The 11,766-nt window shown below is 59.6% G+C and overlaps 1 protein-coding gene across 3 annotated transcripts in view; it reads right to left on the bottom strand.

Moving 5' to 3' along the window:
* The window catches only part of SH3BP1 (SH3-domain binding protein 1), a 17,985-nt gene extending 6,225 nt beyond the window's left edge, over nucleotides 1-11,760 (bottom strand). The window contains exons 1-18 of one of the 3 annotated variants that reach the window (XM_014530849.1): nucleotides 11,685-11,760; nucleotides 10,848-10,862; nucleotides 10,510-10,558; nucleotides 10,177-10,281; nucleotides 8,898-8,974; nucleotides 8,490-8,601; nucleotides 8,321-8,397; nucleotides 7,688-7,832; nucleotides 7,244-7,312; nucleotides 7,024-7,114; nucleotides 6,444-6,589; nucleotides 5,639-5,750; nucleotides 5,224-5,305; nucleotides 5,063-5,143; nucleotides 3,847-3,963; nucleotides 2,917-3,014; nucleotides 2,405-2,558; nucleotides 1,263-1,498 (exon numbers count right to left, since the gene is read on the bottom strand). In XM_014530849.1, coding sequence (XP_014386335.1) covers nucleotides 1,279-1,498; nucleotides 2,405-2,558; nucleotides 2,917-3,014; nucleotides 3,847-3,963; nucleotides 5,063-5,143; nucleotides 5,224-5,305; nucleotides 5,639-5,750; nucleotides 6,444-6,589; nucleotides 7,024-7,114; nucleotides 7,244-7,312; nucleotides 7,688-7,832; nucleotides 8,321-8,397; nucleotides 8,490-8,601; nucleotides 8,898-8,974; nucleotides 10,177-10,281; nucleotides 10,510-10,558; nucleotides 10,848-10,862; nucleotides 11,685-11,743 — 1,809 coding nt within the window. In that variant the 5' untranslated portion in view covers nucleotides 11,744-11,760 and the 3' untranslated portion in view covers nucleotides 1,263-1,278. Of the gene's footprint in view, nucleotides 1-1,123; nucleotides 1,219-1,262; nucleotides 1,499-2,404; nucleotides 2,559-2,916; nucleotides 3,015-3,846; nucleotides 3,964-5,062; nucleotides 5,144-5,223; nucleotides 5,306-5,638; nucleotides 5,751-6,443; nucleotides 6,590-7,023; nucleotides 7,115-7,243; nucleotides 7,313-7,687; nucleotides 7,833-8,320; nucleotides 8,398-8,489; nucleotides 8,602-8,897; nucleotides 8,975-10,176; nucleotides 10,282-10,509; nucleotides 10,559-10,847; nucleotides 10,863-11,684 lie in introns of those variants that run through there. The other 2 variants (XM_005883220.2, XM_014530848.1) reach the window with 2 other exon arrangements.
* Nucleotides 11,761-11,766: the final 6 nt, after the last annotated feature.

Below are 11,766 nucleotides of genomic sequence, written 5' to 3' on the forward strand. Positions count from 1 at the left end.
ACTCTCTGAAATGATCTTGCCTGTTTTTTTATTTTACTTGAATATTGCTCGCCTCTCCCACTAGAACGTTCACTACGTGCGGCCATCGGATGCATGGCTGCCTAGCACAGTGCCGGACACAGAGCAGGTGTTCCGCACAATCCTGTCGAATAAGGAAATGCTGCCTGTCCCCGGACACTTGGGTCTTGCTCACTTCCGCTCAGAAGCCACCAGAACGACCCCCCCCCAGCTCACAGACCCCACTGCGCAGGTCTGACGTCCCACGGCAGCCAAAGGACTGGCTGGGCCAGGAGGTCTGGACTCTGGTCCTAGCTCTGCCTCCACTCACTGAGGGATTTGCACAAATCACTTGCCCCTGGGGCCTCAGTTGTCTCATCCGTAAGATGGGATGATTCCTCAACCTCCTAGGCTGACGTGAGGGCCAGCTCAGGTGATGCTGACAGTCCTTTGGCTTGTGCTCCAGTGAGCAAATGTCTCATTGCCCCGCCTCCAGGAAAGGTGGCTAGACGCCCGCCTCCTGCAGGGAGGTTCCTGTGTGACCCGCCGCTCCTGCTGGTCTAGAGGCTCTGCAGCTGCTCCACCTACTCCCGGCTCTACACTGTACCCCCGTGGAAAACTCTAGAACCTCCTGGGCTGGGCAGGGCTTCACAAGACTCTGTACCTGAACCTCACCTGCCTGGCTTTCAGCCAACTCAACAGGTGCGTGTCCCAAAGGGCTCAGAAGGAGGCCCGGGTCTCCTCCCACACCAGCACTCCCCCTCACTGCGCTGAAAACTGTTCTCCCTCTTCACCCTGTGACTTTGGGCTTCTTCAAGACTCCGCTGCCCCCCATGCTCACGATGGCCGACCTTTATGGAGCATTTACTACATGAACCAGGCAGCAGAATTTAATTCTCCAAACAGCCCTACAAGGTAGGGGCAGTTATTGTCCACGGAGGCGCAGGGAGCTGGAGTCATTTGCTCAAGGTCACCGAGCTGGATTCTGAACCCGGCGTGTTAGGCAACAGACTGGCTCTGAGCCCCCTGGCCTCCTGGCCTCCCCTCGATGCCTGAAAACATGGGACGGTCTGGATTGCCCACCCCTGGCCACCCTCTGACCCCGCTCCTCCCACGGCCAACTCACTCCTCCGAGCCATGTCCTCCGTTGGGGCCGCTGCCTCCGGGGGGCTCCTGCTGACCTTGGGGGAGGCCGGTCTGGGGGGAACCTCGGACTCTGTCCTGTGAGGGAAGAGGAGGGTCAGGCGCAGGCTTGGCCATTTCCCAGCTTCTCCTGGAATCTCAGGAAGACGCCCAGCCCAGGGGCCGAGTTTGGGTCCACCTGTGGCTGGGTCTGGGACCCGTCCCCAGGCTGCCCCTGCCCCCGACACCTCTGGCGTTGGGCAGGGTTTGCATCCAGAGCTCCGGCTGCTGTGCGACTCTGCGCAGTGTCCGTGGTCCCCTATGGGGCCAGGAGCGGGGGAGGAAGCAGGGCTTCCCCTCTGCTTCAGCTCTCAGCCTCCTTGTGATATTTTTAAAAAAATATACATTTTTGTTGATTTCAAAGAGGAAGGAAGAGGGAGAGGGAGAGATCAAACATCAATGATGAGAATCATTGACCGGCTGCCTCCTGCACACCCCACACTGGGGATTGAGCCCGCAACCTGGGCATGTGCCTTGACAGGGAATCACATCGTGACCTCCTGGTTCATCGTTCGGCTCAATGGCTGAGCCACGCCAGCTGGGCCTCTTTTTGATCTTTAGGATGTTCTGGCCACTGGAAGCCAGAGAGTGGACAAGAACAGAGGGAGGTCTCCTGCCTGCCTCCAGGTCTCTGCTCAGTCAGCTCCCCCTCAGGAGGCCTCTCCTGAGCCCGGGGCTGCAGCATTCCCCCTCCGTCCCCTCTCCTGCTGTTCTCCGGTGCAGCACGCAGCCCTGCCTGACCTTGTTGACCTTTCCGGGTGTACTTGCTGATTCTCTCTCCGCCCCCGGAGCACAAGCTCTAAGGGCAGCTTTGTCTGTTTTGCTCACGGGAGGAAATTCACGGTTTGGGCCCAGCAGTCGGACAGCCGCACGATCCCTGCTTGGCAGGGAGGCAGCGTGGCACATGGGCCTTTCAGATTTCAGGGTCAGAGGGAAGACGGGAAGGTGCTTACACGTTCCACGGTGACCAGCTCTCTAGTCCCTACATCCTCGTGGCCTGAAACAGTGCCTGGCACATAGTAGGTGCTCAGTAAATAGCCATACAACGAATGAAGAAACGTGTCAGAGGCCGAGAGGAATATTACCTCAGAGCCTCCACCCACCCCCTCCAAACCGGGAAACCTGGTATTTGGGATAAAAATACAACAGTGACATTTCCTAAAACGCTGCTGGAAGCTGCGCTGGTGCCTTAGGACAGGGGCCATTCATACCTGTGAGTCCTTACCTTTCCTTGGGAGGCACTGGGGCCAGGGTAGGAGCTGGGGCCGGGGTCGGGGCCGGCACGGCAATGGCTGGAAGCTCCTCAGAGGCTGGCCTATCGCTGACCTGGTCCTGGGGGGTGGCGGCTGGGAACAGGCCGGACACGTTGAAGTTGATGTCTGCAGACAGAAGAAGCAGGCCTTAGCTTTCAGGGTCTCCGCCAGCCCCCGCTCTCCCCCCGTCCCCCCCCCACGCAGCCAGTGCCGGGCCGCTTTCCCTTTTCCCGGAAATTGTCTGGACCACGATTCGCCTTCCCACTCCCACAGGAGCCTCACAGCACCAGGAAGCAGGCGGGATCACCCCCATTTTACAGAAGGGAAACTGAGGCTCAGAGTGGAGACGCAACTTCCCCCAGGCCCGTGGGGAGTGCATGGGGCCGCCGGGACCGAAGCGCACCGAGGGAGTGCACGGGGCCGGAGGGCATCGAGCTGGGCACAGAGGGCACGGGGGGCACAGGCACACAGGCAGGGGCTTCACCTCCAGGGAAGAGGGTGTCTGCGTTTTGTATCAGAGCTTCCACCACGCCCACCACCTGGATGGACGACACTGAGGCTGCATCCAGCTGGGCCTGGTCCCTGGGACAAAAGGGGGTGAAAGTGAGTCACCACTTAGCAAAGTCTCAGTGGCCCCCACTCTGTCTGGCCCGTGCTGGCCGCTGGGAGCACAGGACCAATCCGTCACATCCGGTCCCCGTTCTCAAAAGCTCACAGACACTGTGGACGGCAAACATGTCGCTCACACACCAAACTTCCCGTCCTTCACACACGACGGGCATCGCCAGTCGGTCCCGGCAGCTTTCCCCACTTCTTGGATCGAGGCAGCCTCGACCAAGGAGCTGCATTCAGCAAATGAACAGCACCCTTTGCCCTCCACGGCCCCGGCACTGGCTGGGCGGGGGGAGGTGGGGGGCGCTGGCGGAGACCCTGAAAGCTAAGGCCTGCTCCTTCTGTCTGCAGACATCAACTTCAACGTGCCTGGCCAGGTGAACAGTCATGACCTCTCACAGACAAGAGCACTTTACAGTTCATACAGCATCCCTCCACTCATTATCTCACTGAATTCCCACAGCCAAAGTCCTCGGGCTTTGTGTAATTTCTAATTTACAGATGAGGAAATGGAGGTCGAGAGAGGGTCTTACTAAGGCCCGTCTCAGGAAGGTGGAGGCGGGGCTAGAACCAGATCTCGGGCTCCCAGCCTTCCCAGCACCCCATTACTGCCATTACCCAGAATGCTATCTCCAAAGCCCTGTGGGTCCAGGATCCCTTTGGGCTGCTCTTCGTGGAGCCTTGAGAATAGGAGCTGCTCAACCCATTCCAAGGAGGAGGAAACCGAGGCCCAGAGAAAGGCAAGCAGCAGGTCGTTGGCGTGGGGACTGTCTGTCACCCTCCCCCTACCACGGCCCCTCACCCTTCTTTCTCCGGGGGCCACAGCAGGTTGGGCCCCAGGACGATGGCGATGTTGCTGGGTGTCATCTTGTTCACCTCCTGATCCTCGGCCAGACGTGCCAGGAACTTCATCAGGTACCTGGGGGGACAGGAGATGGGCTGGGGCCCGGGCGAGGCAGGGGCTACCAACACCTATCGACATCCCCCGAGACGGAGCCTTTCCCGGCCTGGGGTTGCCAAAGTGTGGCCAAGGCGGCACACAGGCTGGTTAAAAATTTCTGATAGTTAAATTAGCTGACCTACTGAGCGCCACCTACGTGTCAGGCGCTGAGCCAAGTTGAGCATCTATGGGGTTGTTATGCATTTTCTAGCCCAGGCACCGAGAGGCCAATTTGCCTGCTCAGGGCCACACAGTCACAGAGGTGGATTTGAAGCCAGGTGGTGTGGCTTCAAAGGTTCAACGTGTGTGTTTAGTTCAGTGTCTAGTATTAAAAATATGGTGCTGCTCAGTGACTGAGTGTCAACCTATGGATCAGGAGGGCTGCGGGGGTCCGAGGCCATCGTCTGCTTGAGGCGCTTCAGCACTGAGGCCACAGCAGTTTGATTCCTGGCCAGGGCACAGGCCCGGGTTGGGAGCTCAATCCCCAGTAGGGGGCGTGGAGGAGGCAGCTGATCAATGGTTCTCTCTCGTCATTGATGTTTCTGTCCCTCTCTCCCTCTCCCTTCCTCTCTGAAATCAATTAAAAAATATATACATCTTAAAAAATATGACTAGTACTGTGCTTGCTTCCCCAGCACATATGCTAAAATTGGAACAGCACAGAGATTAGCATGGCCCCCGCGCAAGGATGACATGCAAATTCGTGAAGTGTTCCATATTTAAAACAAAAAATAATAGAAGAATAAAAATATGACTAGTACATCTGTGTTTTCAGAAATACAGTGGTTCTCAACCTTCTGGCCCTTTAAATACAGTTCCTCATGTTGTGACCCAACCATAAAATTATTTTCGTTGCTACTTCATAACTGTCATGTTGCTACTGTTATGAATCATAATGTAAATATCTGATATTCAGGATGGTCTTAGGCGACCCCTGTGAAAGGGTCGTTCGACCTCCAAAGGGGTCGCGACTCACAGGTTGAGAACCACTGGCTTAGAACAAGGAGGTAGGACTCAAACCCAGGCCCCAGAGTCCCACAGGGCCTGGCTTCGAGGGCCGGGGTGGGCTTGGGCTCACCTGAGGTTACTGAAGTTCTCCTGGGGCAGGCGGCTGCACACCTCCTGGAGGGCCTCCAGCCGGGCTCTGGGCTCCTTCAGGCTGGGGAGGGGAACAGCCCAGGTGAGCCAGCCCAAGGTGGCACCTCTACAGCCTCCTCTCCCCACAACTCCCCACCTCACCTAGCTGCCTTCATCCAATCGTCATAGAGGTCAAAGGTCATCAGGGGCTCGGGCAGCTCCCGCAGATAGGACTTGAGGGCACCTGAAGTGGTGGTGTGAGCTCAGAGGCAGCCCAGGGCTCCACCTTCACCCCAGTACCCAGCTCTCTCCATCTGTGAGGGGCCTCTGGTCCTTGTTCATACTAACATGTGTAGGTCTATCATTTCTTGGGCCGTTTAGAGAAAATGATGAAGGCTAGTGATCTTGTTCTCAGAAAAGCGTACATACACTTCAGAGGGTTCATCACAAACCCCGCTTTCAGGACTCCTGTGTTTTCTGGGCAGATTATCAGGCCTTAAAGCAAACTTTCATGGGATCATTTCAGGCAGCTGTGGTGAAGGGATTTGGGGAAGGGGCCCACCCTTGGAGCAGGTACCTGCTACGGCGTGGGGGTCAGAGCAGAACTCCTGCAGGTTGCGGGGGTCCGAGGCCATCGTCTGCTTGAGGCGCTTCAGCACCGAGGCCCCAGCGGCGAGACGGAAGAGGCCCTGGGGCGTGAGAGGGACCATGTAGGGTCACGGAGGGGTGGGTGGGACAGGACACCCTGGCTGGAAGGCCCTGTGTCACTCATGGCTTGGGGTAGGTGGCTGGCCCTGTGTCCCCACTGGTCTGGCAGGCAGAGTGGACACCAGGGTCCTTGGATCCTCTCAACGCACAGGCCTTGGATTTGGAGCAAGGGGGAGTCTGGGAGGGGCTGGGGCAAGTCGTGGGGCAAGTCGTGGGGAGACAGGGGAGGAAGGGAGAAAGGAGGCCCCGCAGGATGTGCGGAAGCCTGCCTTTGAGTAGTTCCACCTCCTAAGGGTCTGTCCTCGGGAAAAGAGCTGATGGACTAGCAGCACTGAGGTGCAAACGGATGAGGGCAGGTGCAGCAATGACTTCACCGCCACCTGCTCATGTGCTGCCGGGCACGTCTACCTCTTGATCTCCGCCTCCCCTTGTAAAATGGAGCCACTGAGGCCTCCTTGCAAGGGTTACTGGGATAATTAGTTCCTCAGTGCAAAAGGCTTACAGCCTGGACCACATGAGCATCGCTAAGCGGTGGTATCACGTCAGCAACAGGAGGCCATGCCTTCTCCCAGGACCTGCTCTAAGGGCAGATGACGGGCACAGCAGCAGCAGGGGGAGGTTTGGGACAGGATGTGGCCCCGTTGCTCCACCCCACCTGCCCCAGTGGGTCCCACCTCTTCCTTCACGCCCTCAGAGAGCAGCATCAGGACGCAGGCCTCGATGGGCAGGGCGATGTCGCGGCCCAGCTCTTGCAGGTGAGCTCCCAGTGACACCCCATACACCCTGGAGAAGGGGGCGGCCATCATCGAAGGGGAGGGCTCTGCAGGGACAAGATGGATCAGCGGCCCAGGGTCCTTCCACTCACAGGCAGCCAGGAGCACCCCCAGACATCCTTAAGTGACTGCGGCTTTGGCTAACGGTGCCACCTCCCACCCAGCCACCCATGCCACACACCCTGAAACCATCCCACACATCTCTCAAATCTGCCCACTTCCACTGCTTCCAACCAGTCCAGGCACCATCACTTCCCTTCTGCCTTGTAACAGGTCTCCTGGCTCCAGTCCTGCACCACCCACTCCACTCCACCCTCCACCCTCCATGCAGCAATCTCTCCACCACAAATCTAATCGTGCCCTCCCCTGCTCAGAACCATCTGTGGCTCCCTATTGCCTTTCAGGGATAGAGTGCAAGCTTCTTAACATGCCTGAGCCCGTGGGGGTCAGGAGTTGGGGTCAGGGCTGTCTATGTCCTCACCTGCTTGGCTGTGGTTCTCCTTCAGCTCGGCCAGGGCTGTGTCCAGCGAGCTCAGAGACTTGCGATGGTAATCGGCCTGAATCTCCATGAGCTGTGGGGACAGCGGGGAGTGAGGGAAGCCGAGCCTACCTCCATGAGAGTAGACCCTTCTCTCCCACTGGCTCACAGGGGGCCTCGGTGGACTCTGGATCTGGGTGGCTGGAGCCCAGTCTGGACTCACGTTTATGAAGTAGTTGGCATAGGAGTCCTCCTTGGTGGCAAAGTGGTACAGGTCAGCCAAGTACTCGTCCTTGGAGACAGAGGGGGGAGGGCTTATGTCAGTGAGGCTGGGGCCCAGGGGTGAGGTGAGGCTCAGGGGGGCTAGTAACTTGCTCCAGCTGTGCACGGAGGGTCCCAGCCAGCTCTCCGCTCTCTGCCAAGGTTTGCATTGGGGACAGCCCACGGGAAACTCTTTGAACTCCTGAGGGGCTTTTGCAGCTTCCAATCCTCACCTCTGAGTCCCCATTCCCTTAGCACAGTGCCTTGTGTCAGGCACCATTCATTCACTCACTCAGCAAATACACCAAGACCTGGGTGAACCCCAGCTCTTTCCTCATCTATGAAATGAGAACAGTGCCCACCCCGCCACCCCCACCCATCCCGGGAACCGCAAGTGCCCCCTCACCTTGCACTGCTCCACCTTCCTCTTCAGCTCCTCCTCCTCCTCCTTCAGCGTCTCCACCTTGTTGGCCGTGGTGGTGTGGCCGTAACTGCCTGGGCCTCCACCCAGGCCCTGACCGCTGCCTGAGTTCTTAGCTGCCTGGCTGAGCCTGGAGATGATCCCAAGGTGGAGTGGTCACTGTCCCCATCGCATGTCCAGAGTCAAGTGTCCCTTTCATGTGCGTGATCACAGGATTTTGGGATTTATAGGTACAAATCCCAGAGCTCCACTGGGCCTGGGCCATGAGTGCTCGGGGGCGCCACCTGGTGGTGGTAGGCTTGGTGGTCACAACCATCCAACTCCAGAGTAGAAGGTTGGGGCCCTCCTGCCATCCAGGGATCCCCTGGGATTGTTTATGACTATCTTAGGCTTTGGGGTCACTGCAGCTGGCATAAGCACGTGCACACACACATGCACAGAGACACCCTTACATGTACCCTCACATACGTGTTCCTAGGACCAGGTGTGCACACCAGTACACACTCCGCACCCAGGGGCCCTGCATTGTCCTCTATTATGGGAAGGGCCTCGGAGCCCTGTGGCCACCTCTGTGGGCCGACCTAGGCATGGGCCCCACCCAGACGCTGAGGCTCCCACCTGCTCTTGAGGGTATTCCAGTCGGACACCAGCTTCTGCAGGCTTTTCTTGTGCTTGAGGATGGCTGGCAGCTCCTCCTAGGGCAGGCATGGGTTGCGGGGGAGGGATGAGTGGGCTGGGGAGGTGGGAGCTAGAGACTGGGGAAGCTGCGGGCAGGGGTAGGGGTCACCTCACTCAGCCTGTTGAGTGGCTGCAGGACATCCCTCTCCAAGGTCATCTCAAACTCGGCCAGGATGCGAGCCAGCTGGTTCTGAATGGCACAGCTCATCTCCAAGGCCTTCCTGTGGACACAGCACCCAGTGGGCCCAGGCTCCCACAGCCCCTCTCCCCAATCTAGAAAGACTAGGTGGGGCTTCCTTCCTCCCCATCGCCTCCTGCCCCTTCGATCTCTCCTTCATCCTTCAGCCCAACACCCTCCCAGGCCTGGCTGCCTCCCTGACCTGGACTCTGTCCTCAGCCCAGACACTCCCCCTCCCTAGTCATCCTTCCACTGTGGCTGCCCTCCCTGCCCCGGACCCCCTCCCAGCCCAGATCCCTCCTTGGCCTCTCCAGAGCTGAGGCCTCTGCCCGTGCTCACCCCATGCTGGAGTCAGGGTCCAGCTCCTTGAAGCTCTCGGCCATCGTGGTGGACAGAGCCATGAGGGGAAGCTTCTTCTGCAGGGAGGGGCAGGGCGCTGTGAGCATGAGTGCCTGTGCCGCCCACTGGGCCTCCCTTCACCCTCTCAGAGTGTCCCTGTGGGGGCAGAACCCCACCGAGGCACTGGGCTTGGAGGTGGGAGGAGGGAACCCAGGAGGGCCATGGTCACAGGTGAGAGTGGAAGCAGGGTGATGACAAGGCATGGTGGGGTGACCTCTCCTTGGGGCCATGGAAAGAGCTCCTATCCCACTGGGGCCCCTTTCCCATTCCCAGAAGCCACTTGAAGGGGGTGGAGGGAGGGACCAAATTCCATTACAGACTAGAAAACTAAGAACAGAGGCCACGGGCCTGCCAAGGTCACACAGTTGGAGGGAGCGTGGAGGAGCTGGAAACAGGCCTCCAAGTGGCTCTCCCCCGCCCCGGGCACAGGTGGCTGCTACGGCCACCGTGACACGCAAACCCTCCATGCTCCCATGGCTCCCCTTTCCCCAGAGCTCTGGCTACACTGAATTGTTGATTGACCCATTCCCACCTGGAGTTACAGGCAGCACCAGCTTTGGTCACGAGGGTCAGGGTTCAAATCTCAGTTTGGCCACTGACTAGCTTGGGTGGCCTTGCGTGAGCCTCGTTACCTCTGTAAGTCTCCATTTCCTCATCTGCACAAGAGCTTTAATTAGCAGCCTCCTCCCTCCATTGTCAGCATTGAGCAAGGCATTGCCCTGACACATCTTAGCAACACACTAATAGTAACCAGTCCATAAATGCTGCTGTTGGCGAATACCAGTGAGTATCGCTCAAAATCCAGCTCAAATGCCACTTCCTTCAAGAAGCCCTCACAGATTGCCCCAGTTGAGACGGCCTGCTCCATTCTAAGGGCTGATTGGACAAGGAAATTCAGGTGCAGTCAGAAATCTGGCTCTGGCTCAGGGGATTGGTGCAGAAGGCCTGCTCCATTCTAAGGGCTGATTGGACAAGGAAGTTCAGGTCAGAAATCTGGCTCTGGCTCAGGGGATTGGTGCAGAGGGGGGCGGGGTCAAGAAGGGATGGGGAAGACACAGGGCCTCATGAGCGGGGTGCCCAGGGGCCTTGGGAAAGAGCAGTCTTCACCCCCTTGGGGCCAGAGGCTCAGACTGGCAGGGAGACCCCAGCCCCCGACATCACTCCCCCATTGGACAGAGGTGTCTTAGCTAGGCCCCTCCTCCCTGGGACCCCCACTCACCACCCGCTTGTCCATATCCGACCCACTCTGGCCCTGCAGACAGGCCTGCAGTCGCTTGTGGACATTGTGGGCTGCTCGCTTGGCTGGCTCCAGCCGCTGCTCCACCTGGGAGGGGCACGGGGTTACGGATCCCGGGAGGTTATTGCCCCCCTCCCCACTGCCCTGTTCTTTCCCAGAGCAGATCCCCTTTCCTCTTCCCTCCTCCTGGGGACCCTATGGCCCACAGCTTGGGGAATGACTCAACCGAGGCCCCCAACTGGCGTCCCTGCCGGGCCCTCTGGTGACAGCCTGCATGGACCTGCCTTGCCACCCGCAGCTGGCCCAGGCATGTACCTGCTGGAGGTCCTCACCCAGGAACTCGGCAGTCTCTGTCTCCGGGGTGCTGATGGAGGGGGCGGGGGGGAGAGCTTCTGCTGAGCTGGCCCAGATTAGGACCCCCTACCCCCCCAACAGAGCACCTGAACCCCAGGTGCTTCCAGCACCCCTCCCAGTTGGGGCCCGCCCTGGGTGGCCCGCCTGCCTTATCCCAGTCAGAGCACATTCCATGGGGATAGCAATAGGATACATGGCTTTTCCTCCTCCGCCCAGGGCTGAGTCCCGAGAGAGGGCGGATGAAACCAAAGGGGAGACTGGGGGAGCCACCCAGAGCCCAGCCTCTCTCTTCTGCTGACCTGAGGAGAGGAGGCCTGGGCTGGCCCCAAGAACGGGAAGTGTGTGGGCTCGGGCTCTTGGGCTGTCAGTCACACAGGACTCTGGACTATAGTGGTGGGCAGGCCCTGGGCCCCTGCCCGGGACACATGGGGACACAGGCCCAGCACAAGGTGGCCTGGCTGCCCAGGCCCACACAGGCACCCGGGTTGTGTGAGACTAGAACCAGGTCTCTGGGCACCCCGTCCCCTCCCCTGGGCCCAGAGATGGGAAACACCCAATGCAGGGGGAAGAGAGAAGACAGGCCAGGGGAGCTCCCCAAACTTCCGGCCACCACTCCACCAGCCCGGGGGCTGGGGAACAGGGAGGCCGGGCGCCGTTTCCACCTGAGGCTGGGAAAGCAGAAGCAGGACAGAGAAGCGGGCCTCCGGCTGGGGGAGTGGGGCACACGGCGGGACAGGAACAGGCTCTTCCCACCAGCCAGGGCCGTCTCCTCCCCTCCCCCGAGGTCTGGGGCCCTGACCGCCCCTCCCCCACCAGACAACCAGAGACGGCTGTCCCCATTGCTCAGAGGGGACAAGTGAGACCAGGGAGGCGCGTTCACTCTGAGGCCCATGGAAGCAGGGGACTCAGCATCTCCGATCCTCCCTGCACCCCTCTCTAATGGGGGGGTGCCCCTGCCCTCAAAAGCCAGCGTCTTTCCCTCTTGCTCTAGCTAGGAGGTGGGGTGACGTTCGGAGGGGAGGGGGGTGGCAGGGCTCTGGTTAGTCAGAGGTCCAGCTGCCTCCCCCACTCCTCCCCCTTCCCTCGGGTCCAGCGGGGGTGAGCGCGGGGCTGGAGGGCACAGGGTGGACACTCACCGTCCCAGACTGCCCGTGTGGGCCAGCTGCCGCATGCGATGCAGCTGCCGCTTCATCATCTTGGGGGCGGGCTGGCGGCGGC

Source organism: Myotis brandtii, unplaced genomic scaffold, assembly GCF_000412655.1.
Source record: "Myotis brandtii unplaced genomic scaffold, ASM41265v1 scaffold78, whole genome shotgun sequence".
NCBI lineage: Eukaryota > Metazoa > Chordata > Mammalia > Chiroptera > Vespertilionidae > Myotis > Myotis brandtii.